This window comes from Pestalotiopsis fici, assembly GCF_000516985.1.
Source record: "Pestalotiopsis fici W106-1 unplaced genomic scaffold PFICI_Scf_11, whole genome shotgun sequence".
In the NCBI taxonomy this organism is placed as follows: Eukaryota; Fungi; Ascomycota; class Sordariomycetes; order Amphisphaeriales; family Sporocadaceae; genus Pestalotiopsis; species Pestalotiopsis fici.
The window spans coordinates 1,700,686-1,728,678 of record NW_006917101.1 but is presented as its reverse complement, the minus strand read 5'-3'; the positions used below and the strand labels follow the sequence as shown (position 1 = coordinate 1,728,678).

At 50.1% G+C, this 27,993-nt stretch overlaps 10 protein-coding genes across 10 annotated transcripts; 5 read left to right on the top strand and 5 right to left on the bottom strand.

The window, feature by feature from the left end:
* Positions 1–441: 441 nt before the first annotated feature.
* On the top strand, positions 442–3,355 carry PFICI_13513 (Chitin synthase 1; the record flags this gene model as incomplete). Its single annotated transcript, XM_007842094.1, has 3 exons — positions 442–546; positions 615–3,137; positions 3,218–3,355. The coding sequence occupies 3 exons, from the start codon at positions 442–444 to the stop codon at positions 3,353–3,355; spliced, it is 2,766 nt and encodes a 921-aa protein (XP_007840285.1).
* A 1,272-nt stretch (positions 3,356–4,627) lies between these two features.
* PFICI_13512 (uncharacterized protein) lies at positions 4,628–5,699 on the top strand (the record flags this gene model as incomplete). Its single annotated transcript, XM_007842093.1, has 2 exons — positions 4,628–5,254; positions 5,328–5,699. 2 exons carry the CDS (start codon positions 4,628–4,630, stop codon positions 5,697–5,699), a joined length of 999 nt encoding a protein of 332 aa, XP_007840284.1.
* A 678-nt stretch (positions 5,700–6,377) lies between these two features.
* Positions 6,378–8,213, top strand: PFICI_13511 (uncharacterized protein; the record flags this gene model as incomplete). The annotated part of the gene is made up of 6 exons (XM_007842092.1): positions 6,378–6,586; positions 6,650–6,987; positions 7,049–7,110; positions 7,174–7,601; positions 7,669–7,874; positions 7,939–8,213. 6 exons carry the CDS (start codon positions 6,378–6,380, stop codon positions 8,211–8,213), a joined length of 1,518 nt encoding a protein of 505 aa, XP_007840283.1.
* Positions 8,214–8,518: 305 nt separating this feature from the next.
* PFICI_13510 (uncharacterized protein) lies at positions 8,519–9,172 on the bottom strand (the record flags this gene model as incomplete). The annotated part of the gene is made up of 1 exon (XM_007842091.1): positions 8,519–9,172. The coding sequence occupies one exon, from the start codon at positions 9,170–9,172 to the stop codon at positions 8,519–8,521; it is 654 nt and encodes a 217-aa protein (XP_007840282.1).
* Positions 9,173–10,314: 1,142 nt separating this feature from the next.
* On the bottom strand, positions 10,315–14,976 carry PFICI_13509 (uncharacterized protein; the record flags this gene model as incomplete). The annotated part of the gene is made up of 3 exons (XM_007842090.1): positions 10,315–12,668; positions 12,737–13,439; positions 13,498–14,976. 3 exons carry the CDS (start codon positions 14,974–14,976, stop codon positions 10,315–10,317), a joined length of 4,536 nt encoding a protein of 1,511 aa, XP_007840281.1.
* A 1,614-nt stretch (positions 14,977–16,590) lies between these two features.
* On the top strand, positions 16,591–18,017 carry PFICI_13508 (uncharacterized protein; the record flags this gene model as incomplete). The annotated part of the gene is made up of 3 exons (XM_007842089.1): positions 16,591–17,551; positions 17,609–17,708; positions 17,759–18,017. 3 exons carry the CDS (start codon positions 16,591–16,593, stop codon positions 18,015–18,017), a joined length of 1,320 nt encoding a protein of 439 aa, XP_007840280.1.
* A 529-nt stretch (positions 18,018–18,546) lies between these two features.
* PFICI_13507 (uncharacterized protein) lies at positions 18,547–19,046 on the bottom strand (the record flags this gene model as incomplete). The annotated part of the gene is made up of 2 exons (XM_007842088.1): positions 18,547–18,776; positions 18,833–19,046. The coding sequence occupies 2 exons, from the start codon at positions 19,044–19,046 to the stop codon at positions 18,547–18,549; spliced, it is 444 nt and encodes a 147-aa protein (XP_007840279.1).
* Positions 19,047–21,361: 2,315 nt separating this feature from the next.
* PFICI_13506 (uncharacterized protein) lies at positions 21,362–21,697 on the bottom strand (the record flags this gene model as incomplete). Its single annotated transcript, XM_007842087.1, has 1 exon — positions 21,362–21,697. The coding sequence occupies one exon, from the start codon at positions 21,695–21,697 to the stop codon at positions 21,362–21,364; it is 336 nt and encodes a 111-aa protein (XP_007840278.1).
* A 1,870-nt stretch (positions 21,698–23,567) lies between these two features.
* On the top strand, positions 23,568–24,659 carry PFICI_13505 (uncharacterized protein; the record flags this gene model as incomplete). The annotated part of the gene is made up of 1 exon (XM_007842086.1): positions 23,568–24,659. The coding sequence occupies one exon, from the start codon at positions 23,568–23,570 to the stop codon at positions 24,657–24,659; it is 1,092 nt and encodes a 363-aa protein (XP_007840277.1).
* Positions 24,660–26,590: 1,931 nt separating this feature from the next.
* On the bottom strand, positions 26,591–27,685 carry PFICI_13504 (uncharacterized protein; the record flags this gene model as incomplete). Its single annotated transcript, XM_007842085.1, has 1 exon — positions 26,591–27,685. The coding sequence occupies one exon, from the start codon at positions 27,683–27,685 to the stop codon at positions 26,591–26,593; it is 1,095 nt and encodes a 364-aa protein (XP_007840276.1).
* Positions 27,686–27,993: the final 308 nt, after the last annotated feature.

Here is a 27,993-nt window from a genome sequence, read left to right as displayed (position 1 = left end):
CGCACGCACCAAAGCCGATCTATATCAATATAGTTGGCGCGAGCTTGCCGGGACATCCCCGTTAACTTCGTATCCATCATGAAACACGCGAATACTTGCTGCTGATCCTGGGTCATCCTCCTCGCCTTGTGCGGATCCCTCATCGCCCTGCACACTGTGTATGCTCTCTTCTTGTGTCTTGTCTGCTGCTATCCCGTTGTCAGCCCTGTCAGCCTCTATTAAACCCGTTTGCGGACCTTTTTATCCCGATGTCGTAAATAATCCCCAAAAACCCAAATATTCACTTTTCCATGCTTTCCGTGTGTATTTCCACCTTGTAATATGCGATCATCCTCTACATAGGATATCGCCTTTTGCTCCGGACAACTTCGTGTGTCCTTACTCTCGCTTTATTCAACACACACTTACACACATTGATTCGGGAATCTCCAGTCCTATACGATGGAGCCCAACGATAATAAACCCCCTCCCCATCCCCATGAGGAGGAGGAGTATGTCAGAGGATACCAGCTACAGGACATACCTCTCGACAGGAACTCTAGAGACGTGAGTAGCGCTCATCCGATCTATAAAGCAGTACCTTGAGGGATGCAATTGTTGACTCAAACGCACAGGAACAATCTGCACCTCTGCAACAGGATGCCTCCCATGGCTCCTCTTCTCATGATGACTATTACCTTGAGCCAAAAGGCCCAATCTCTCCATACTCACCAGCGTCAGGCCCTGGGGGTTATTATGACAGCACGCAAACTTTGGGCGTGTATCACTACCCCAGTGCCGACCCCCATTCTCCGACTCCGGATGCAGAGGAATGGGGCAAGGGCAGCTTTAGCAACAACAGCTGGAGGTTTTCTAGACCTCCGTCCTCATTTGGCGGCTTCAATGACACTACTTGGGCCGAACGTCAGCAGCAACCGGGCACACGCTTGAGCGGTGCTGGCGATGGTCTCCGCCGCCGCCCCACGAGGAAGATCAAGCTCATTGAAGGTCGGCAGGGACCGGTCCTCAGCACCAACTATCCCGTCCCCAGCGCCGTCAAGAATGCCGTGGAGCCTCGCTACATGGAGGAGGGTACGCATGAAGAGTTTACAGAGATGCGATACACGGCAGCCACCTGTGATCCCAACGAGTATACCCTGCTCAACGGATATACGCTGCGCCCGCGCATCTACAATCGGCACACAGAGCTCATGATTGCCATTACGTACTACAACGAAGACAAGGTCCTCTTTGCCCGAACGTTGCACGGTGTGATGCAAAACATTCGCGATATCGTCAAGCTGAAGAACTCGACCTTTTGGTCCAAGAGCGGACCGGCCTGGCAGAAAATTGTCGTGTGTATAATCTTCGATGGTATCGAGAAGGCCGACAAGAGCGTCCTCGATGTGCTCGCCACGATAGGAGTTTTCCAGGACGGTGTCATCAAAAAGGATGTTGGTGGCCAAGAAACCGTGGCTCACATCTTTGAATACACCAGTCAGCTTTCCGTCACACCCAACCACCAGCTCGTCCGGCCCAACGCCGAGAATCCCAAATCAAACCTGCCACCCGCACAATTCATCTTCTGTCTCAAGCAAAAGAACAGCAAAAAGATCAACTCGCATCGATGGCTCTTCAACGCTTTTGGTCGCATCTTGAACCCGGAAGTCGCCATCCTCATCGACGCTGGTACAAAGCCGGGGCCTCAATCGCTGCTGGCCCTCTGGGAAGGTTTCTACAACGATAAGCACCTTGGCGGTGCTTGTGGTGAGATCCATGCCATGCTGGGTCACCGAGGAAACAAGCTCTGGAATCCACTCGTTGCCGTGCAAAACTTTGAGTACAAGATTTCCAACATTTTGGATAAACCGTTGGAATCCTCCTTTGGTTACGTCTCCGTCTTGCCTGGTGCCTTTTCTGCATACCGATACCGCGCCATTATGGGCAGGCCCCTGGACCAGTATTTCCACGGAGATCACACGCTTTCCCACGGCAAAAAGGGCCTTGAAAGCATGAACATTTTCAAAAAGAACATGTTCCTTGCCGAGGACAGAATTCTTTGTTTTGAACTGTTTGTGAAATCCGGACAAAAGTGGCATCTCTCGTATATCAAGGCGGCCAAGGGAGAAACAGACGTGCCCGAGGGCGCCGCCGAGTTTCTCAGTCAACGTCGCCGATGGCTCAACGGATCTTTTGCCATGTCGCTCTACTCCCTGCAGCACTTTGGCCGTCTGTACAAATCCGGGCACAACATCATTCGCATGTTCTTCCTCCACATTCAGTTCTTGTACAACTTTGCCAATGTCTTCTTCAGTTGGTTCTCGCTCTCCTCGTACTACCTCACCACCTCCGTCATTATGGATCTTGTCGGCACGCCCGTCGAGGCCACCGGCACCCACGGTTGGCCCTTTGGCGACACGGCCAGTCAGATCATCAACGTCGTACTCAAATGGATCTACCTGATTTTCCTCATCATCCAATTCATTGTGGCGCTGGGAAATCGACCCAAAGGTTCGCGACACACGTATATTGCCTCGTTTGCAATCTTTGCTATCATCCAGGCCTACATCATTGTGCTCTCGTTTTACCTAGTCTACAAGGCGTTGCGAACACCGCTGGGAGAAGACATCAACACGACGTCTGGTCAGGCCTTCTTTGAAAGTATATTTGGCGATCAGGGCATCACCGGAGTCATTCTTATTGCTCTGATTACAATTTACGGTCTCAACTTCTTGGCATCCTTCCTGTCGCTGGATCCCTGGCACATGTTCCACTCGTTCCCCTACTATCTCGTTCTCCAGTCGACCTACATCAACATCCTAATGGTGTACGCCTTCAGCAACTGGCACGACGTGTCTTGGGGTACCAAGGGATCCGACACGGCCGACAAGCTGCCCTCTGCCGCCATTAGCAAGGACGCCTCGGGACCGCGCATCTACGAAGAAGTCGAGCGCCAACAGGACGACATTGACACGCAGTTCAAGCGCACCGTGTACCGGGCTCTCGCGCCCCTCGAGCCCGAGGTGGAGGAGGAGAGCAAGGACAAGGAGGACTCGTACAAGTCTTTCAGAACGCGTCTCGTGGTATCCTGGATTGTTTCCAACTTGATCTTGTGCATCATTGTCACTTCCAACGAGTTTGAATTCTTGGGCGTTCAGGTAAGAAAGCTATCCCAGCACAAGATTTTATCCAAATTCTATATCGAAATATGTACTAACCTTGATTCCCCGTTTTATAGGAAGCATCAATCAAGCGAACCCCCACTTACTTCCGAGTCCTACTCTTTTCAACTGCGGCCCTTGCAACGATTCGTTTCTTGGGATTCCTCTGGTTCTTTGGCAGGACACTCATCAGAAGCTTGTTCAACAAGAAATAATCAAGCGGCGATCTTTTCTTCTTCTTCTCGGCTCTTTGTTGTGCCATTAGGACTGTGGAGGTTTGATACCCCTTGGCACAAGTTACATCTTTTGGATTTTTGTTTGGGTTACTGGTACAGGCGCAAATGACGGACGGCATTACGGGACAAATGGATGCACGGACTGAAGCTCCTAATATGCATTTTTGGGATGGGAAGGGGGCTTGTTCAGGTCACTGCAGCAGGGAGCCCGCTGCCAAAAAGGGTACTCATTATCCAGAAAAGAAAGAACAGAGTCAACCACGTTGAATACGAAAATTTATGTCATCAACTTTGCATCTTCAATGGATACGTTTATTGGGGTGTCCTCGAGTTTGGAGAGGCCTAACATTTAATGGCGTTAGCGGGTAGACATGACACAAGGAGATTTTCGCACTTGATTCATGGAATTTTCGTCGACACGACCGTTGCTGTTTCGGGTACAAGAAAGCTGTAATGGAATCCGTTGTCGGTAAAATCTTTACGCAGCACAAACTTGAATCAGTGCACGAATACTAACACAAATTCTAGAAAAGGCCAACACATACAACAAGTCTATTCTCGTTGTGTCACCAGCTTCACTATGGCGCATCAGCCAAACCCGATCCAAAGTACGATCCGTGACAATCGGTAATTTGGCAAATGTCTGACAGAGGATTGTGAGATTGGAGCAAAAAAAATGAATTGTAGATATGGAAAGCGTCGCTTTTCTGACTCATCATCCCATCTTTTCGTAGCAATAGATTGCCTTTGTGGTTGTAAAATGTAGCCCTTTATTGGCCTCTGTACTCTGTAGAAACGTGTGCTGCATGCATTCCTTGGAAGCTTGGCACCACCTGCAACCTGCGGCACAGTTGCAGATGCTCCTATATCATGCCTTGTCGGGATCAACATTTGAAAAAAAAAAAGAAAAAAAGTATTTTCGCGGCGTTAAAAGTCCCACATCCTTGCAACCGGCAGTGGGCACGATCCATGCAGATTCGGATGTAGCATGCATGTTCATTGTCCATTGTGTAAGATTCTGGACAAGCCAAACATGCAAGGGATCGCACCATAGCATAACGCATAATGCGGGGGAACGGTTGGTGAGCAAGGATATGTTGAGCAGCGAGATGTTTAGGTACTCGCCAACTTGATGAACTCGAATTGGGAAACAGCGTGTACGGCACCAACGATAGAGAGGCTGTTTGGACATCTCCGGCTTCAAATCTTGACACTTCATCCCAATCTCACCTATTTGTACACCCATCAAATATGACGGGCACGATACTACTTACTGGTGCCAATGGCTCCGCCGGCCTTCATGCGGCCGAGCAGCTGCTCAAACATCATAGTGAATTTACCGCCATTTTTACGGTCCGGGACGCTGGAGCGGACGATATCAACACACAGAACCTGCGACAGCTCATTGCACGTTACCCGGAGGCCAAGGCCACCGTACATCAGCTCGACCATGCTAACCTGGCGTCCGTCCATGAATTTGCCAACAAGATCTCGGCCGCCATCGCTGCCGGCGAGTACCCGCCTCTAGGAGCAATTGTGTGCAACGCCTCGTATTGGAACATGGTCCTTGACTCGGAACTTACAGCAGACGGCTATGACAAGACTATACAGGTGAACCACATTGCGCACGTGGCCCTCGTACTTCGACTCTTGGGCAGTTTTGCTGACGAGGGTCGCATTGTGCTACTCTCAAGCATCGCCCACTATCGCCAACCTAATGCAATGACATCGCACCTCCCCGAGATTCCAGACGACATTGACCAGCTTAACCATCCTCCTCCTGACAAGGATAGGCAAGGCCGTGGTTTCCAGAGATATGCTAATTCCAAGCTCTTGATCACGACCTGGATGTACCCGCTCAACCGTTATCTGCAGAAGGTAAATATGTATCTGGCCTAAAGGCTTTCTCTTACGAAACAAATCAATACTAAGTATTATGTGGCATAAAAAGAACCCAAAATTCAAGAACATCACGGCCGTGGCCATTAACCCGGGTGGACTGGCCGACTCACGAGCCTTTACTTCCAACACGCCACGGTCGATACAGCTCCTGCAGACATTCATAGTGAAGCCATTCATGGGGGTTATCAACCGCCTGGCCGACCCAACACTCCGATCGTCGGCCGCGGCTGGAGTCGACCTGGCAGAACTTGCCGTCAACAAAGCGCACCCCGGCGAACGTGGTTATTTCACCATGTTGAAGAAGGACGAAAGTGATCCCCTCACGTTGGACGAGGGCGTCCAGGAGAAAGTGTGGAAGAAGAGCCTGGAATGGGCCCATATCACAAAGGACGATACTGCTTTAAAGGAAGCCTTTGAGTAAATCTACAAGCCTTAGATACTCTGTATATTTCATTTATATGCTCTGGACCTATTGATATATAGTTCAAATCCGTGTGACTTGCCCTTTCGTCATCCGCTACAAGCTACTGGTATATAGGTTAACGAGATCGCGGGTATTCTGGCTTCGGGTCTTCCTAAATTCATTCGGCCCGGGCCCTGGCGCATCCGGAAATGCTTACATGCCATAGTGCACCGACAGGTACAAAAGGTATAGGACAAATTCGACGGGGACGACCCGGACGCGAACATGGACCGGGATCCCTACTAGGGGTCCCGCTTCGCTCGCGAGATTGCGAAATGGCTCGCATCGTATTGCCAACGGCCATACGACAGTCGCCCACTGCACGTGAAAGGGGGAAAGCCTTATAGATAGTTGCGATTTGGCGGTGAGTCTAACATGCGTCCTAAAGGTTGAAGGTCATACAATACCAGTCACAGCATGGGGCGTGATGGAGCTCATTCGAGATCCGCAGCTCATGCAGGCCATGAACCAACTGCATGGTACCTAGTACTTCCCCTCATTTTCGACTTCAAATTGCCATAATGCTTATACATAGAAGAGCCTCTCCGCTTTTAGGCCTGTTGGCAGTGGTCTGGCTGTTGCCAGGACTTGCCACAGCCTTTACAACCGCTTCTGTCTCAAACTCTGCGCAACACCATGGCAGACTCGTTGGCCTCTTTTGCTAAGCGTATTGGCCTCTCCGATTCGCACGCAAAGGCGCTGCAATCGCAACATGGTAGTTCTTGGTCAAACGACACCCAGCCCGACGAGAACCTCAAGATCGCTTGCCAAGTAGCCCAATTAATTCTTGGGCTTGACCAAGTTGAGACTTCGCCCGTGAACCAAACTATAGTCAAGGAAAACTGGTAAGCACAACCAGATGCCGGAGTTTGCTAGGCTTCATATTTTTTACCAACCAATTTTTCAAGGTCATTGGCTTGTGTCGCCCAGCCTTACTGTGTATTCTTGCCACGCAACTCTAGTGATGTCTCCAAGATCCTACAGATAATTGATTACTTCAAGATCAAGTTCGCGGTAAGATCCGGGGGTCACTCTCCGAACCCTGGCTGGTCCAGCATTGACAGCTCAGGAATTCTGGTCTCTTTGGAGAGACTTAATCAGGTCACGCTTTCAGACGACAAATCTGTTGCGAGCGTCGGACCAGGTGGTCGCTGGGGTGATGTGGACGCTACTTTGACCCCCTTCAACGTGACTGTTCTTGGTGGTAGAGCCGGCCCTGTAGGCGTCGGCGGTCTCCTGCTCGGAGGTACACAGATCGTCCTCCTCCAAATCATCTACGATTGATCAAGTATTGATGTTTTACTTAGGTGGCTACCACTATCTAGCCGCAGAACATGGACTTTCTGCAGATAACGTGAAGAACTTCGAGGTTTGTCATCTCAGAACACTGATTTGGAAGTGCTTATCTTGTACTTACATCTCTACTCTGTAGATTGTTCTGGCAGATGGCAACATCACAAACGCTAATGCCACAGACAATTCCGATCTATTCTGGGCTCTCAAGGGCGGCGGTCCAAACTTTGGCATAGTCACGCGATATGATCTATACACATACCCACTCACGGCAACGTGGCTACAGCTCGGAATCTACCCCATAGACCAAGCTCAGAAGACCCTGGAGGCCTTTGCGACATGGCAGAAGGACGGAGGCAGCAACCCCAAGAGCAACGTCATTTTGACCATTACCTTGGACGCTGTCATCATCGGACTGACCTACAACGAGCCTTTATCTGGGCCGCCGGATGTTTTCGCGCCGTTCTCCGAGCTGACGCCCTTGCAAATGCTGATCCCGCCATCCAATAATACATTCTCAATCATATACGAGATTGGAAATTCTATCCTTCCAGCGGAGCACTTGCGGTACGAACTCCTCCGTCACCTCCTTCTTCTTCTTCTCTTGCGCTCAACACACTGAAATTTTCAACAGACATGATTACAGAGGGGTTGCCTCACAAGTTGATGCCCAGCTTTACATAGATGTCTATAATTTCTGGCGAGAAAAGGCTCTCGACGTTCGTAATTCGACGGGTGCAGACCAGGCTTTTGTTCTGCAGCACGTTCCAGAGAGCTTGGTCGCTCAGGGCATCGCCAAGGGTGGCAACGCCTTGAATATCCCGCAATTTACTCATCAATGTGAGCCCACGCGTTCTGGAGAGGGAGCAAATCGCGCAGTAACACTAACACTCTTTCCCTATAGGGTGGACGACCTTGGTTGATTGGACCAACGCCAAGGACGACGATGTGGTGAGATCCGTAGCGATTGACACCACTGCAAAGTGGAAGGAATTGTCTGCAGAACGCGGCCTGGATGTTGCGTTCTTGTACATGAATGATGCTTCAAGAGATCAGAATCCAATTGCGACATATGGAATTGATAATGTCAACAAGTTAAAGTCGATTGCGCAGAAATACGACAAGAGCGGGTTGTTCCAGACTCAACAGAATGGCGGTTTCTTGTTATCGAAAGTTTGATAGATTATTAGAGTCTATCTTATACTGCCCCTAAAAATCAGGGCTCTAGATTCCTCTGGTCGCTTCTTCTCATACCAGATAAATAGCATAAAGTCTGTATAATTGAATGCATGAGATTAAAACATGTAATATTCGAGAGTCATTTTCTATGGGCTTTACGCCCACGTGTTGAACTTTTACTTTCATCAAGAAAAAACCATGAGTCTCTTGGCCAAAGCTCCGAGTTCGTATCACGAGTCAAATTTGCTGAGTTAGGTAAGAGTAGCTGCTCTTATTGGGCTTCAAGGCCATAAATAACCCCCTAATTAAAGCGGCCAGCTGCCTGCATTCACCAACTTCTGTCTGGCCTCTGACCATTCTGTACTATTGACTTCCCACTTCCAACCTGTAGGATTGTCGCCATAACTCAATACCTCCTTGCATTTCAGATTGTCGAACCCAAATGAGCTCATCAGTGTTTGCCATGGCGCATTCTCAATGCCAGTCTCGAATCTAACAACTATACAGCCAAGAGTGTACAACGCAAACTCGATGGCGGCACAGACGACTTCTGTCGAATAGCCTTTGCGGCGCTCCTTGTGACTGATCACGACCCCAACATCAGTCAAATAGCGACCCTCAACTCCTGACAGTGGCATATCGCGATCCGGCTCTGTCTTATCGGCCTCTGGTTTGGAACGGAAACAGTTAAATCCCATGTAACCAATGACATGGTCTGTCTGGCAAAGTGCAATGGCCAGAACCGCGTTCTTTCCGTCCGAGGCATTTTTCCTCCACTTTGCTATTCTTTCCGTCATGTTATCAACAGTCAGACCTTTGATTGCTTCTGTCTCGCCCATGGGAAGGTTCTCGACTTCGCCTAGCAAGCCGATAAATGCCATGGCATCTTTGGGCACAGCATGTCGGATGATGAGGCGAGGTGTGATGATCTCATAACGATCCGGTGGAAAAGGTTCCATCTCAATTGCCAATAGTCGCGGTGAGAACGGCTGGCGGGCTTTTCATGAAAAATAATTATTCGTGCTTATGACCAATATAAGCTGAGCTCATGTACTTTTCCAGATTTTGTTTCTTCAAACGCAATAATATATGTAGATTCAAAGGCCCATTCTTCGGTATATATTGTTCAGATCTCGCGCAGGGGACTTGGCTTTGGGTTATAAATCATTGCTTAATCTATTGAGGTTGGATTTGCACCCAATGTGTCGTAAGCAGACATCCTCCAGGGTTCATTAGTCAGCCGTGATCTCTTCCACGACACGTGTCCATAGCTTTAGGCCCTTGTCGGCGATCCCTGCATGACTGAACAACATCCGCTTTGCAATAAACGTAGGTGAGCAGATTCTTGATTCAGACTGTTGCGATATGGTAGGATCAGCCTGACAGAAAATATATTGCAAGTCGTGTTTTTGATACACAGGCGTGCGCAAAGATCTTGCTGCCGTAACACGAGTAGCGCATACAGTGTTCGGCGGGAGTCTGTTTTCTTCCAAGCCCAATGGACACCCGTAAATCAGGCTAAGTCAATCGGTTTGATATGCTTCAATCGAGAGCGAAGTCATAACCACCACAATTGTGATTTATACACAGAAACTAGTGCTGGGCTCTTATGAGCTGGCGCTTAGGTAGATATTGCCGGGCAGACTACTGGATAATCGATTAATCACAAGCTGAATTGGGGCAGTGGCTATCATGCGTATAAAGTTCTTTTTTTTTTCCTTTGAATGACCTCAAGTCCAGTCACTCCAATGGACTGCGGGTAACGTCTCCCATTGTGTCGTGCCACTGGCGTTGAAGCGCCCTCGTACGCCGGTACACAACCAAGCATACAACGATTGCATCGCTTGTCGTAGTGTCTGTCCATCAATCAACCCCATCTCCCCCACATCCCCATTGGGGCCGAGTTGCGTCCAAATAATATTTTGATTCAATTTTCATACGCACGGTGGGGGAGAGTTCAATCGAGTCCCGACAAATAATATTATAGGGGTTCTCGCCGGTCGCACGTGGCAGAAAGAACCACCCTGACAAAAGAAAAGCAAAAGCGACCGACAAACCGCCCTGTCTTCAACCCATCGCAGTCAAAATCTCAACGGCACGCCTATTTCTTCTGAAGCTTCCACTCGGTTACCTGCTTCTTCACAGTGGCTCCGCATTTCATATGACCACTGGCAGAGACCTTGCCGTCCTTGGCATAGTCCTTGACGGACTTCTCGATGAGGTCTATTACGTTCTGTCCGCCAACGTAGAATTCGGAGTTACCGTCGATCTTGGAAGCCCTGAATGAAAACTTGCAGCCCTTGGCCGTGATGTCTCTCCAAGGCTTGCCTACGACCGCTTGGGTCCATTCGGTGGTCGTGTCCCCCTGGATGTTGCGGATGATCTGCTCGCAGTCGGCCACGGACGGCGAGTCGTCTTTAGTGCTGCCATTGTCGTACTCGTAATCACCACAATTGGAAAGCCCCTTGACCGCGTCACACGGCCAGTTCGGTGTCGAACCCTTCTTTGGGGCGCCTACATTCCCGGTCGTGGCGTCCCACGACTTCCATGCGACCACGGGGCTACAGATAGGGAGGGAAATGAACCCCGGCGTGGTGATGTCCATTTCGTAAAGCGCATCAGTGTTGTCATTGTTGTTGAGGTCGACGCTGCCAGGATGCGCACCATTCTTCAGGCCGTTCTTTACATACGTACGCATCGCCCCAGCGACAATGTCATCTCTGGTGAGTCCACCATAGTCTTTACCATCAAGGCTGGTAATGCCCTGGGGCGCAGCAAATTTACGGTCCTCGCAGTCGACCTCTGTGCACTCTTGTGGGTCACCTTCTACCATGGCGAGGAAGTAGATGCGGTTGTTGTAGCAGACGCCCGTCTGCCGCTGCACGTCCTCCGTCATGTACTTGGTGATTGGGTTGCTCGTGCCGCAGGCAGCCCCGGAGTCGATGATGAAGGGGTAGTAGCCTGCCCTGAACCACAGGATCGGAATCGCATACGCAAAAAAGGACTTGCGAATGTTCTTGAAGAGATCAAGGTCAGACGTTGGATCGGGGCCCATGGGGTACAGGGCGCCGTTGGCGAGGAGTTTGTCGAGCACCGCGAGTGACGCGTCGCTGCCGTCGAAGATCTTCTTGAGGGACTTGGCCGTGATGTCTTCCCAGCCTTCAATGACCTGGCCCATGTACGCTGAGAACGTGGCTTGTTTCTCCGGGGTCCAGTCGCCCGCCTTGGGTGCGCTCTTCAGATCCTTGGCCAGACCAATCGACTGGCCGATCATGTTCATGGTCGTGTCCTTGGCGTTGTTAAATGCCGTGTTGCCCGGTTTGGCGAATCTGGGCAGCTTGGCGATGATGTTGTTGAAAAAAGGTCCTGCAGCCGTCAGGATGCCTATGGAGAGCAGATCGAGGAGGATGAAGAGCGACTCGTTGTCCGGGGGTGGGGGGATCGGGGCAAACGTGTTCTCCATGTCCTGCACCTTGAGCCCAAAGGTCGACGCGCCGCTGGTGAGGGCCGTGTAGTACGACTGATGCATGGTGTGGATCAGGACGAGCGAGTTCCAAATCAGTTCGCCCGCAGGTCCTGATAATTCGCCGTTCATGCCGGGGGAGCAGCCATCAGAGTTGCACTGCGAGTCCAAGACTCTCGTGCAGCCCTCAGAAGCGGTCTCGATCTTGAGGGTTTCGTGAACAGAAAACATAAAGGTGAGTCTCGGGTTCTCGCCGCTCTCGAACCGTGGCCGGTCGGTCTTGGTCCAGACGCGCTTAACGTCGGACCATGCGTCGTCGGCGCCCAGGCCACTCCATAGGGTAGAGACGTCGTACTCCTTTTGGTGTACTACCATCTCGGTTGTGCATGTAATGTTCGTCCAGTTGCCGCTGCGCGAGTCGTCACTCTTGGGATCCTCGCCGTCGAGCACCTTTTGCTTGAACGAAGCCCAGTCGCTCGCGGGCGCCGGCACGTCGTTGTACTTTTCCAAGTCGATCGCCCAGTCCGTGGTGCCTCCCATGCCCAAGGCCGTGTAGAGAGCCGCGCGCGTCTTCTTGGTTGCCGGGCTCATGTACGAGACCCATTCGTCATTGTCATAGACGAGAATGTCGCTATTGCTGCTGTCGTCGACGAAGCTCGTCACGACGCGCCCGGCACGCTTCTTGTTCCCGATAATCTCGCGAATCTCGGCATCTGCTATATACCCTCCCGTGCCCGTGCAGACACCCTTTTTGGCCGGGCTGTTGACCTTATCTCCCAAGTAGTTGCACTGTGGCCCCCAGCAGCCCGTCGCGGCCATCTTGTAGGTCCGACCGTAGCTCGTCACGCCGACAATCACCTTGCGGCCAGGCACGCCCGCCTTGGTGATCATGGCCAGCGACAGCATCGTCTGGGTCAGGTTCACCTGGCTTCGAAGGCAATTGCCATTCTCACAGCCGTCCTGGGAGTTCTTGTTGTCCGTATCCCACTGGCCTACAAGATGTGTGCTTCTGGGTCAGAATTCGAGACACGTCAAAGCGGGTGATTTGGAGAATACGCACCATGAAGATCATAGGTCATGTAGACAATGTAGTCGACTACTTCGCCAATCTCCTTGATGGGAAATTGTTTCAAGTACCAGTACGACGACGGCGCGGCAATAGAGACGGTCTTGCCTGACAGAAGGCTTTTGAGGATGACCAAGAACTTCAAGTACCTGACACCATCGTCGGGATCACCAGGCGGAATGTCGGGAATATCAGGAGCGCCGGGGTATTCCCAGTCAATGTCAACGCCATCAAGGTCATGCTTTTTAATGAAATCAGCGATGTTAGTTGCTACTCTGAGCCTATTGGCGTCAGTTACGGCGTTGCGGAAAATCATGTACGTGGTGTTCAGGGCCGAAAAGTCCCAGCCGCCAAAGGACAAGATCCGCCTCGGGCCGCGAATCTTTTTAAACTGCTCAAACTGATAGGTTGACAGGATGTTGCCCGTCTCAACTTCAAATGCCGGCGTCAGGGTGCCAAAGCTAAAGTGGACGTGCGTGTAAGCGCTCCTGTCGATCTGGGAAGCATCCTGGTAGAGGCACTCGCGGTTCATCGAGTAGCCCTCAAAGTAGCCAACACGGATCGCTCCATTGCCATCGCCCTTGACAATGTCCATGCCACAGTTGGAGATGCATCCGTATGTGCCAGGCTCGGCGGTGCCTGGAGCTCCCGTGCCTGTATCGACACAGAAGTCCTTGCTGATACCACAGTGACCCCACTGTGTTGCTCCAAGTTAGCGCAGTGTAAGGGTGTCAAGTCAGGCAGCGTTCACTTACAATGTTGCAGCAGGCATTGATCGGGCACGGGTTCATCTTGGAAATGTCCGAGTCGTCCTTGGGGTCCACGCTGTTGGGCTTTTGTGGTCCGCAGATAGCGTCGGGCAAACTGGCTGGAAACGGCGGCCTGCCCTTGCTCAGGCACATGACGGTCCCCTTGAACAGGACGTGCTTGCAAGTGTTCCAGCCCCACGTCTTGTGGTTATACTCATTCAGCAGATCGTGCGAGAGCGAGTACTCGGCGGACAGGCTGTCGCAGGTGTCTCCATCAACAATCTTGTGTGTGAAGCAAGAGCCGTCGGCATTCCGAGGTGGAGCAAAGTCAGGCATGGACCCGGCGGAACAGCAGATGTGCTGCTTGGCCTTGAGGCCGTTGCAGAACTTGTCGTCGCCGATGTTGTACTTGTCGAAGTCCTTCCTCGAGATGCCACACCTAGCTGCGAGCGTGTCGCAGATGTCGTTGTCCTGGACCTGGATGGTTCGGCAGTCTGCTACACTAAGATGGAGGTCGGGACCAGTAGCACCAGGCTTCAGCAGATCGGGGCTGGTCGTGTTGCTGTCAAGGACCATAGACGGGAGCGGCATGGGGAATTGCACCTGGCCCTCGATCTCGGCAGAGTCTGGAAAGGCAAAGCTATCTGCGGAGCTGGTCATGTTGCTGTCAAGGACCATAGATGGGAGCGGCATGATGAATTGTACCTCGCCCTTGATGTCGGCAGAGTGTGGCAAGGCAAGGCACCGTCCGTGCCTCCACCCCGTAATGGCCTCTTGGGCGGCCCCAAAGGTGCCATTCGTCGACAGCATGAGGCCAAAGACGTGAGCGCCGCTGTAGTCGGGCTCGCACAGCTGCATGGCGAGCTCTGGGGTAGATGCGCCCATGGACGAGAGCCGGGCCTCCAGGGCCCCGAGGGCGACGGTGCTGAGCTCTTGGGACTTGAGGGCGCGTCCGATATAGACGCCGAGGACGGCCTGTCCTGAGCGGGCGAACATGATGAAGGGCTGTTCCCCCGAGTACCCGTGTCCGCCGTCGAGGTAGCCGCGGAGCTGCCTGATCAGTGACTGGTGCTCCTCTCCTATTCCGCCAGGCTGCTCCTGCCACCAACCAATCTCGAAGCGGACGTCCGAGCTGGGGGAGTTGTCAGCGGCTCTAGCAGAGATCGTCTCAATGGTGTTCTCGGCGTCATCCTCATCCGACGAGGTACAGGCCGAAATGCGATGCGCGCCATCCACACTATTGTCGACGGGGTCATTGAGGCCGAAGCTGTAAAAGACGCTTTCCGAGCATCTCTTGAGTTGTTTCATGTCTGGGTAGACGGGCCATTTGTCGACGCTGGGCCCAGACTCCCTGCATCGCTGCGGACACACGCCGCGGCCCTCGTATGTTGGACTGGTAGCAAGGCGAATAGCACTGGCCGGCGAAACAAAGAAGCCAGAGGCCTCGATTGCCACTACCAGCCAGGTCGGTGGAGGCAAATGCATGGTGATGGAGCAAGTTCACGAGCACCACAATGTGTGGGGAATTGACGGGAACTTTGTGTATATTCAGTACATGTGAACGGATCTGGCTATATGGATTTATATAAATAAAATGCACACTATCCAAACCCCTCCAGATTCACAGCGGAAACAGCCGTAAAACCGGAGCATCCGGGATTTGATACTTTTATCCGTCAAAACGAGAGTTATACCCGTTACTTTTGGCCAAATCTAATTTCACACAATGTTCTAAGATGAACGAGGTCATGGTCAACTGAAGTGATTGGTTAGTTGGTTGAGTATCTGTACGTATCTACGGGAGTAGTGGAAGGTGTATGTATATGGTCTACAGTGGAGCATGAAGCCCGAAATGAAGGAGGCTGGGCTCCTATTTCAACACAATGTGCTTGAAGAAGGTATCACACAGTGAAGAAGAGCATGCAGCGGCCGACTGACTGCCTGTAGCTTTGGACTAGTTTCTGGTAGGCCGCATGGCGATTAGCAACTATTTATATCATTGTGCGCTGGGTGACAAATCTATTGTACATACCAGCTTGGATAGCCTTGTGCGTAATTGGTCCGCACTTGCTCGGGGTTTCCTAATCGAGTAGGTTGTAAAGGGGGGGGGGGGGGGGGGACCTGATTCATATAACTAGGTAATTACCAGGTTGGATCTATATAAAGGCAGAAAAGTCTAAGTAAGAGATTTCGTGCCTACACACTTCGCCATCTGTCAGTTCACGGTCTAAGATTATTTGCCAACCGGTTTGTGTGAAATTAGCCTATGGGAAAACATTTCAGCTCGCATTATTGCCAAGCTCGAGTGCCTTGCCGACAACTATATAACTTCTCTTCTAACGGTTGTGTTCTTACCACAATAGCACAAACTCATGAGGCTCTTGCGTAGAGAACCCTGATTATGCCAGACTTTTCTAGACTTTTTCAACCAACTAGTTAATGTTATAGGGATGGTTGGTTCGATTAATCCCGCGAGGACAATCACTATATCTAGCGGGAGGGTATATTCTCACGAAGCGCTCCCGGTCGCAATAGCGGCCCAGAATGTTCAGGGAGGATTCCGAGGCGCCGGGATAATCATTCGGGGTTCGGACGCTGTACGTTACAAATCAGACATCAAGGTATCGGCGCTAACACCGGGGCCAGTCCTGTATCTGCTTAAGGTCAGCTGTCATTCTTCGGATTCCCCATATGCCGTAACACATTGGTACATAATACCGTGGTTCAGACTTGGCGCCGAGAATTCGGGCAGTCTTGGAATGTGCTCAGCCACCAAGTTGCCAAGCTCATGATTTGCTGTCACCATGACACAGCCAAGCGTTGTGTCACTCGGCGACGATCGGAATAATCGGCCTTGGCGGCCATCAAGCGGCAATTTGAAATTGATGCGCCCACCAACAATATTTCAGACAATCGACATACTCGCGGTCTTTGAGAGCAGCACAACCCAGGAAACGCAGCTTTCTCTCGGCAGATATAAAGCTGGCCTTGATCGAGTTGAAGCATTCTCCGAGCAGAAAGCCTGCGAATACTTGACATCAGTCACGCCACTGATGCCAGCTTTCGTAACGAACGTACTAAATTAGAAGTGATCCCAGAATGCCACACCATGGCAGGCTGTCGGACATATCCAACTCGGCGAGGGACTGGACTTTGTGGTTCGCTTCAGTATTGGCGGCGGCTGTCGTAATCAACATTGCCGCCAGCTCGTACATGGCACAGGGAACGCTACCGTCCGTTACGAAATCTCGAACGGCGCCAATTGTCCATTATATGCCAAAGCAGAGAGCTTTGGCGTCAGCAGGACTGACCGAAATCGCAGCGGAGTCTACTTCTGTCCATCTGCATGGGTTGTCGCGACGGGACCAGTGTGCCTCGCCGGGAGCGGAAGAAACGGTTTCCGATCTTCCTTTGCGCATAGGAGCGGTCTTCATCATCCTCGCCGTATCGTTCGGGGCCTGCGTGTTCCCCATACTTGCTGCCCGATTTTCTAGATTGAAGATGCCCGCGGACTTCTTCTTTGCTGTTCGGCATTTTGGTACTGGTGTTCTCTTGGCAACGGCTTTTGTGCACCTGTTGCCGACAGCGTTTATACTGCTTGGCGATCCGTGTCTCCCGGCGTTCTGGAATGAAGACTATCCGGCAGTTCCTGGGGCCATCGCCCTCACAGGCATATTTATCGTTAAATCTGTGGAGATGCTCTTACATCCTGCTCAGAGACTCTCAGGAGCGGCGGCGCACGCAGAGCCCGGAGGTTTGCAAGCAAGATCGACGCGCGGAAACCGTTCCCTCAGCATGAACCAGTCCCTGTCGCAGATCGGCCGCGGTCAACCTCCGCTGGAAGAATTAGACGCTCCGAACCAGGGCTCCGAGATCTTGATGATGCAAACAATAAGTCACGATAAGCTCAACCCAGAGCAGCAACTCAAGAAGGAAACATTGCATGTACTTCTCCTGGAGATGGGCATATTGTTCCACAGTGTCTTCATTGGAATGGCGCTCAGCGTGTCCTTTGACGCAAAGGAGTTTGTAATCCTCTTGGTTGCAATTGTGTTTCATCGTGGGTTGAGACCATGTCCTGTGTACTGAACTCTTAGCTAATGAACCCCGTTTATAGAGACTTTCGAAGGCCTTGCTCTGGGGGCCCGAATATCTGCCATCGATTGGCGGGAGAGAAAGCTACAGCCTTTTCTTATGGCTGCAGCTTATGGTTGCACGTTAGTTATTCCTGCCCGCTACCTAATGAGTAGTGCTAACCGTGTCTAAGGACGCCCCTTGGCCAAGTAATCGGGCTGGCAGCGCGGTCTGCGTATAGCCCAGATTCTCAAGTCGGTCTGATCTTGGTTGGAGTCATGAATGCTTTATCCTCGGGACTTCTTGTTTTTGCTTCTCTCGTAGAGCTCTTGTTCGAAGACCTTTTGACTGATGAAAGCTGGAGAGTTTTAAGGGGGAAGCGTAGGGTGTTTGCTTGTCTCCTCGTCCTCGCTGGTGCATTTGGCATGAGCCTAGTCGGCGCATGGGCTTAATTAAGGAATACTATACGTTGAGCACATCGATTTGTGCATGTACCTACGTACGTGTATTGGTTAGTACAGCGTTGAGATCACAGATGGTTCCAAGAAACAGCAAAATGCTGTCCAACAAGCTCTTTGCCATGTCGGCGTACTGTGAGCCTTGGCCTATGAATACGAACGGAATATGATTAGGTGCTTGATGCTTTCCTGCCTTGGGACTGGAGTTCTTGGCCCCCCCGACGCGATGAATGGTGCTGCCGCACATCTGAACCTTCCCGCAGCTTCCATCAGTACCTGGCTGGTCAATCACAAATGCTTTACGTTGGAGATGAGACCTTCGATTTCTTAATTTGAAGGCGAGCCTCTCCATTCTGGCGTACACTCGTTCGCCCATGTCCTGTGCAGTCTTGCTTGCGAGGTCGCCGACCTTGGATTCCTGCCAATGGCATTATATTCGTCAACTGACGTTTTGTCTCCGAATTCGTTTGTTATATGACGAGGATATCGTTATATCTCGCTAAGTAGCTTTTATAGAAGCAATTTACAGCTTCTGCATAGTTGCAATATCGGTCGACTGAACGTAGTCCTCAAACTCTTGAATCTCATCCTGGAGATCGGTCAAAGAGATCTTCTCGTCCTCGATGACAAGGTTGATTTGGAGCTTCTTGATACCGAAACCAATAGCAACCAGCTCAGAAGCACCCCAAACTAAACCGTCCTTCTCAATACCCCGCACAGAGCTCTCGAGTTCGACCATGTCAGTCTCGTCGTCTGTTTTCGGACAAATCAGTACTATAGTCTTTCTATAAAGGAAAGTTATAGCATACCCCAAGGCTTGATATCCATGATAACAACCGTCTTGGCAATAGTCTTGGGCTTGGCAGCCTTCTTTTCTCTGTAAGCAGCCAAACGCTCCTCACGGGCCTTGACCTCCTCGGGGTTCTCCTCCTCGGAGTCACTGCCGAAGAGATCCTCCTTATCACTATCGTTGCTGGCGACCGGCGCCTTGGTGGTATCCTTAGGGAGATCGGCGGAAGCCATATTGAGAATTGTTGAGGGAGATGAAGAGGAAGAAATAAGACTTTGTTGGGTATCTTGGTTGGGTTGAACTTTGCAAGAAAAGTAGTGGACACGGCGTTGATGGTTTCGACGCAGAATGTCCGGGTATAAAGGCGAATAGATTCTAGTATAGGGATATGATATAGATTAGGACAGCGTTATGATATAGATCAGGAAGGCGTTATGGTGACTCATACCGTAAGGATATTTTTAGAACCAGGACCGTAAGAGGGCTTAGCGAAGCTCGAGCCACTCTGTTGATTTTGCGTATTATAGATTAGCGTACTAATTGGGTAACTGGTAATGGATCTGATCTGACTTATATGGATTTCAATGGAGAATAGATCCGACGCCGGATCTTACAAGCATATCTTGATCTCACACGAGTGACGCATGTAGTCACGGACTTGCGGGGGTCCGTGATAGCTGATCTACTCCATAAACGATAACTTATCGGTGCTTATCGCCCATGCGGCCGCTAGTCGCTAGCGTGACCCGATCGTCCCAGACCGTAACTCTTTGACTATCACTGCTTCCGCTAATGCCACGGATCGGAAGCTCACCAACTTCAAAATTGGAGTTCAACCTATTTGCCTGCCCAGAGGTGCGGTCCCCTTCCAAGACCCACAGGGTCGTGATATCCGGCGCGGTTTAAATGGATAACAGGATCGAGAGCCCAAGTTCCGCCTCTCGATTATTCTACTCGAAATCTAAGATGCCAAACGGCCAGGTTTAAGGAATTTGACTGCGCCACTAACAGAAGCCGAGGATTAAGACGGTGCACGATAGTCGGGCTGCCTTTTATGATATAACCACCGCCCATCGGCCGGATACCCTTCATACATTCACATTAATTTCTGGATGAACTTGTCGCGCCACAGACTAAAACAATAGCAGCGCATAGTGGATGTGCCTCTTACCTCACGGAGGATCCTAGCAGATCCAAACATAGCTGGAAATCTACTCAAATTATATACAAGCTGTGTCCCGGTATATGACTCGACGACTTTTATCCATTTCCCATATAATTACATTGCTACTCCTTTGCGACATAGCGAGACTTGTGCGATAGCCTTTAATCGAAGAGGTTTAGTTATACTTTTATAGTATTCGCAGCTGGTGCATTTCCACGATATTCCTAAAATACCAAATATAAATTGCCTGCTAGATAATATGGCCTCCTGAAATGCCCAACCTCGGTTATGCATTTGCGTGGAATCTCTGGTTTAATCCGCGACAGCCGTCTCATTTTATCCGTCCTTGTATTATGCAAAGTGTGTCAACTTACAAATACCGGATGCCTATATATCGTTACTCAATATATAGCGTCCTGTATAGTCTATAAGAGATTTTTTATGTTAATAAATTTATATAACGATAAAATATTATTAGTTTTAAGTCGGAGCGCGGAAGCTTGAACCCAGCAGTAACTCAGAGCTACGAATTTATGCGTCGCGTGGGCTGGCGATATTGTCAACCTTAAAGACTCAAGGCATTCTTTAGTGGCTACTTCCATAAATCTAGTAGGATCTCTAGGAACCATAATGTGACAAGCTGTGCTATGGCTTTTCTCGCAACTGTCCACCCATAAGAACACAAGCTGGCGGCACGGCAACGCCCCAGAATTCTCTCCCGTAAGCCGATGGTTAAAATTTCCGCCCTCAAGATACATGGCGATGTCCTCTAACACGTGCCAGTTCATGATATGTCTATCAAATGAAGTGTACTTCATGACCTAGAATAGTGCAAATAGCTGGAGAACCGCGCGCAGCCCAGGCCTTGTCATCTAGTAGACCATAGTGCCATGAACCATCCATCACCCACCCAATTTCTTCATTTCAAGGATTTATCAGCATTGCAACCACTTCGAAATGTTCGAAGGCTCCTCCTGCTCGCATGTAGTGGAGTATAACAGCCCAGAATCCGGCCGTCTCATCAAGTGGTATTTTCAGTCAGGCGTGCATAAGTGACTACCAGGCAATGGCACAATTTTCGCATCGCATACTATCACGAACTGGATCACTACTGTACCATAATAGGCAAAGTGAATGCTCGCAATTGTTGGGAAGGGAAACGATTACAATCCAGGGCCTATATGCCCATAAAGGGTGCTGCCATAGGCTTAGATGCAACCCTAAAAGTTGTTTTTGGTTTAAGACCAACCATAGTCCCCATTATTTCGTGTGTTTTTCCCGTTTGCCTCAACAAGTCTTTTTGCATCTGCCTTACCATCACCACTCACTCTCGCGCCTATCGCTCAAGCCTCTGTTGTCCCTGTGTCGCTCCCGCCTCTCCTGTTACTTTCGCTCCCGCCTCTCTTGTTCCTTTCGCTCTCGCCTCTCTTGTTCCTTTCGCTCCTGCCTCTCTTGTTCCTTTCGCTCCCGCCTCTCTTGTTCCTTTCGCTCCTGCCTCTTTTGTTCCCGCCTCTCTTGTTCTCGCCTCGCTTGTTCTCGCCTCTCTTGTTCTCGCCTCTCTTGTTCCTTTCGCTCCTGCCTCGTATCTTCCTCCGATGTGTCCGAGTCAGAAGAATCATCTCTTGTTCTCCTAGAAGCATGATGGTACGTCGATGCTCTGGGAGCGTAGCTTTCTGCAGCGGCTGACCTTCGGGACTCATGGCGGTGGTAATAGGACATGTTGGACGGAGTGTTTTGTCGCTCAATGGAGTCTGGCGGTTTTCAAGAGAAAAAAAAAGAAGAAGAAGAAAAAACCAGAACTATATTTATAGTAAGCTGTACTAGAACCTCGAAGGCATGGAATGGAATGGTCCTTACTTGATCCAATTTAGAAGGAAAGTAGACCAAGCAGCATAAGACAAGAATATGGGAGAGGGTTGCTGGATAGTTACGCAATATACCCGAGCTGATCAGATGCGGTGGGGATCATCTATGTAGGGGTTGAAGAATCATGGGAAGGCTCTGTTTATGAAGTTGCGCCGTCGGGCTGCGGAGGTCCACGCTCGGTGAGTTGGTGTCGGGTGAAAACGGCCGCGCACGACCGAATACGAGCGCCAATGCATGATTCCTGCATCCGTGGTCAAAAGTGCAATAATGCAGGAGTGTAAAAAGTGCAAAAAGTGCAAAATTGGAGTAAGGCTGGCCATCTATAGGATATACAAGGACTTAACAAATGACACGCAAAGGCGCATGAAATTGGAATCCATATAGTGCTTGTGCAGCTGTTAAAATCCTTGTCAGCGAATCACAGTCTATCGTACTACGTCTGTACACCCACACTTGCATAAATACAGACCAATCTCCGATGCAATATCAACGACACCGTATCTTCACATACCAAAGCAACGCATGATCAACAGGAAACTCCACCCGGTAAGGGTGCTGCGGTGGGCGCAGTATCTCTAATAACTTACAAAGTGGAGGTTCATGGGCATTGGGCATGGGGGAACCCCGGGATATCCCGTGACTGCCAACTCAGGCAGCAGCACTGGAAGAAGGCGGCTCGATCTATGTATGTAGGTAGTTACATGGCAAAGCAAGGCGACCCGGCTGTGCTGTGATCATATACCCACCCATAGGCCGATTTTAAAATGGCTTAAATCTGAAATAAGGACAGTATTTGAAGAGGCGCAAGTTCGGTTAAGCTAGAGCTACTCGAGCCAAAGCCAACAGTCCTCATATTATGTTCCCTTCCCTTCTCAAATAATTGTCAAAACATACATCGCATTATGTTCAAGGCTTTGCCTATGCCAGAGAATAATGTCGGTTTATTCAACTCTTGGACGGGATCAGATTCGATTGGCTGTTTTACCAGATGGCCCGGCTAACTCGAGCGAAATCTCCTTGCACCTTGTCACCATTTCCTTGACAAGTGATAATCTGCAAGAATATTTTGCATTATCCTACACATGGGGATCTGAAGATATTTCCCATATCATCAAGGTGGATGGCGTGAGCTTTCCCATTAGAGCAAATCTCATGCAAGCCTTGCAGGCAATCCAAGGCAGGGCTGGCTATCGTCACTGGTGGATTGACTCAATTTGTATAAACCAAGACGACAACGAGGAGAAAGAGCACCAGGTCGCTAGAATGGGCGAAGTATACAAACGTGCGGCTCAGACAATAGTATGGCTTGGAGAACTTAGCGAGGAAGTCTCGCCCGCAATAACAACAATATTAAAACTAGGGCCGCTGAAAACTCCCGACATCCGGCAAGCAAAAAAAGTCGTAGTACGCGAGGCTGCCGCAAACGAGTTCAATTCGCTGCGTGTACTGTTTCAAAGACCCTGGTGGACTCGAGCATGGACTTTACAAGAGTTTGTCATTCCAGATCAACTAACGTTCTGGTGCGGAGATCAAAGCTTCAGGCGCTTTTTTTTTCACCCAAGCAATGCGGTGGATTTCAGAGTATGGACGAAAACTCCCCGGATGGACCTCATTAAGCACACTGAGAGGTCACTATATGGCTGGGAAAAGGAGAAAAATCCATATAATTAGGTCCCACCATATGGTCGGCGGAGGAGATGGTTTATTTCCCTTGTGTGACTTGATGGTATATGCAGGAGGCGCGTTCGCTACCTGGGAGCGCGACTGTGTGTACTCAGTCCTTGGCCTAGCATCGGATATCGATATCCTCAATCTCAAGCCGGTCTACGATAGCCACGCAACCACGACGATTGATATATACGAGCAGCTCGTCCGGTCGCAAATCAACGCGAGTGCTTGCCTCGATCTAATTAGCTTTGCTTCTAATAGCCAAAGGGACCCGAGCAAGAAGTGCCCTTCCTGGGTACCATATTGGCCTACCTATTCGTCCAAATCTTACGATCGGATGGCTTGGCAATCTTTTACTGCACTCTCACATATCCACAGAGGCTTGGCCGAGACCCCAGAGCAGGCACGCGCTTTGTACCGGGCATCTGGCGGGTGTGCATATCGATGCCCTTCCCAAACCACTCAACCAGGCATTCTTTGCTGCGAAGGTTACAGACTGGACCGAATCGATCTTGATGCCGATCCTTCAATCATCGACATGACACAGCGCTTTGAAGACCAGGTCGCGATAACTGGTATGGATGAGCAGCTTCAACTCAAGTCATTCAAACATTTACCACCTGAAAATCTGTGGAAAACTGTAGTTTTGGATAGAGACGATACCTACCTAGACAAAGTTTGCCCAATTGAACATAGGGATGGGTTTCTCCAACTCTACAACGACGCCATCGATAGTCCAAAAACTTTGGATGCGGAATTACTGGAGTGGTTTGTGGCCCACGCAGAGCAATTGTTTGGATCTCTTCCACAAAAGTCCAAGATTATCGAAGATTTGAGAGCTACTGAGGGGATGAGCTATAGGTCGCTTTCGAACTTCGAGAATCAGCTGCTGCACGTATGGTTCAATATGCGAAAATCCCCAGTGCGGTTGGAGAGCGGATCATGGGCAATGATTCCTCCTAATACCAAAAGCGGAGATCAAGTCTACATACTTGCTGGTTGCAATTTCCCTGTACTATTACGGGAAACAGGTCAGGAAGGAGAATTTGAACTGATTGGAGAGTGTTATGTTGATGGTTTTATGGACGGTCAGGGGATTCCCCTAGATCAAGGCAATATGAAATGGCAAACCATTTCCCTGGTATAAGCGACGCAGACAGCCCAAATCTATAGAGCAAATATTTTTACTTCGTCTTTCACGTACGACCTGCGTGCATGCGTGTGTTTGTCTGTGTGTGTTTCTTTGGGGGGTGGCGCGGCGGCGGCTCGTGAGCTAATATTTCTACGATTTAATGAATAAGTGGTACAAAAACGTGGCGCTGCATCCGCCGCGGGAAATGCTGGAGCTAGCTCGTTCAGATTCAGACTTGGGCGCTCTTTATGCGGCCACGAATTTTTGGCAGCGAGGCTGGGATTGTGTTAACGTTAACAGACAAACCGCAGCCGAAAGAGAGAGGCTGCATTTGCCAAATGGTGCAGCACAGCATTTACCGATCAATGACTATCGAAATGTTGAGGACTTCGTGATTTATTGGCTATGATGGCAAAGATCATAAGTATAATCAGTGTAGGAAGCCAAAGCCTAGGTAATCTAGGGCGACGGGCAGTGCCATAGCCATATTGTAATTCCTCCCCGGGAGCGGCTAAGTACAGCCGATAATCCTGGACTGACATAATTCCAAAAAGGGTAATCCGAAGAGCCCTCACGATGTATTACTGCAAGGCTCTGATCCATTGATTAGGCAGGATGGGGTTTTCGCCGAGCCTTACAGCTAAACTCAGTAAGTACAACGGGAGATGGTAAATATCGAGTGCTGGTTTGCCTCAATCCTAGAGCAGTCGTATATCATCGCTCAATAACTGTCTCTGTTGCGCAGGAATGCCAGTACTTGTATCCTTATTGGCATCGAGGTGTTCAGTGCATAAGTCTGGCTTTTGCTGCTAGATGCCAGTCACAGCTCAATGCTCATCTTTGAAAAAGCACTGCGCACACCGCTGAGTTTTGATCATATCATTTCGGCGCCTGGTCAGAGCTCGTAGTCAGGAAATTATTGTCGCTTCAGCTCGTTGCATTCTCGGGCGAACTTGCCCAGTTGTAAAGAAAAAGCTCGCGATTTGTCGAGTCCAACATTTCCATGGGTTACATATGTATCGCTTCCCTGACACAAGGGTGAGAGTGAGCGGCTCCATAAATCACTGGAGTGTACGTATGCATTAATTTCTACATTATCCAGGCTTATCCACCAATGATGGGCGGTAATCAAGCATTTGTGCATCCAGTTGACTACCCAAAACATGCTCAGATCGACATGTCCGCCCCGGTGAGCCCCGTACAGCTCTGCGTTAGTTGTGGGCCCCCATGCCAATTGTTTATGGCCTGCATGATTTGTGGTGGCTTTTCTGCAGCCTGTCGCTTTTCCATACACCGTTGACCGCGAGCAGATTCCTACTGGGGGCAATTTATGAAAGACTCGTATGCCACTGCAAGCTTTGAAGTGCAAATGGATACATGGCTTAGCTTGCTGACCGCCGTTAAGACGTTAGATGAGAAAATCATGGGACACAATAATCGTAGTATAAATGGAGTCTTGCAGTTGGGAAGTCGAACTGAACCGATCCTCTGGGGCATCCCGCATCTAATCATTCTTTCCCGGGAATCCCGGGGTTGACCTCTACTTCACAGTCAAGGCGTCAAAGCAAGGTCTGTCGAATCGGGCGAGGGATTGTTCAATCACAGCGAGAACGCGGTTGCGCTGGTAGCGATATTGGGATAGTGCTAGAGGATGTGGAATAAAGACAGGGGGATATTTCTCATGTAGAAGAAAGGCAAACGAGTCTGTCGATCAGGATGCAAGCTTCCACGATAAGCGAGCCACCAGGACGCCTTGCGGGTGAACACAAAGTTGTTAGGCATTATCACACTCGATTTCTGGGATTGAAATGCTCATAACTTCGGTTAGTCGGCCAGAAAATACCCCAATCGATGTGCTAGCGATGGTGCACCGTGGAAGATCAAGTGCAAAAGAATCTGCAAGTTCCAAATCATCTTTTTGTATTTCAGATCTCATTCTCGGTAGATTAGACTACGTCTCCATCGTTTACCGTGTTTCCATTTCCACGCAGGATTCTGTGACGACAACTCGCCAGCAGACGCCTCAAGACTGGTGCTGCTCTCATTACAAGTGGCACCAATCCACCAACCATGAATGCAGCCATCTGGTCCAGGTCCAAGAACGATGCCGCACTTTGAGGAATCATACCTCCACCTAGTTTTATCTTGAAAAGTTTAAGTAAAAGCATCGTGAAAACGAACTGGAACAAAACAACCATATTCAACACGAACGGCAATATGATGAACCAGAAGATGAACCAGCCTAACCAGCCAAAACAAGCAGCTAGAAAGAAATCCACCACTTTGTACCAATAAGTCAGACTTTCCCACCCTTCATCCAGCAATGATCTTAAGCCAACAGAAACAGTTCCGCCCACGCCGAATAGAATAAAAAAGACCGTCATGACTTCGTTTTCCTCATAGCCAGTGGCATGGGATTCACTTGGTTTGGAATCACCACTTTGGTCGAGTATGTCCGGATAAAAGTCCCTGTTGATGTAGTCGTCCATGGTTCGCTGGCATGCACTGATGTGATGGACGCCTTCACATATAGCCCATGTTGAGAGGGGTGCGAGTGAATGGTCGGCAAAGAGGACTAGCTTGTCTATGCAAACCAGTATTGCAATCCGACGGGACAGGTAAAAGTAGACCAAAGACAGGGCGACGAACACAAAATCAATTGTCCGCGGCTGCCTTCTATAGATGCGCGTCCCGACTCCGCCGAGGAGGGCTGCCATGATGATCTCGGCCTCGAACAAGATGAGGAGTGGCGCGCAGTACAGCGCCATTGATTGGGGATCCGAGGTATATGTCTTGAGGTTGTACAGAAGGTCGAGACTAGCAACAAGTGGGTATCCCACGGCACCGAGGAGGTTTGCGTCAATGTTGAAGAGGTTCCAAATCGAAGGCGGCTTGGCACCGCCGGGGGCTGCGCGGTCTCCGGTGAATGAGCCGATCAGCGCCGTGAGGGAAAGTAGCCACCAGGCCCCTACTGCACCGGGCCCATAGTAGCCCGACACTCGGGATACGCCGTCGTCGATGGCTATAGTATCGCTATCCATTGTGCAATGATAGGTGCGTTGTTCTCATGAGGATGAGAGACTTGACAGGATGTGAGGTAATGCGACAATTGCCTATTCCTTGTCATGTGGCTTTTCTCAGCCGCACATACAGGGAACGTCCCTCGGCGGCCACGCGGCGTGCCGACTTGCGATTTATCGCCTAGCTATTATAGACTTGTTCTTTTTTCCACATTTAAAACAATCATTATTCGTTGACAGTTATCATGGAATTTTTGTTGTCGCCAGGTATAGACTTTTGACTGATTATACTTTTTTCTAACTGCGTTAGGCTTTTTTTTTTTTGGTGG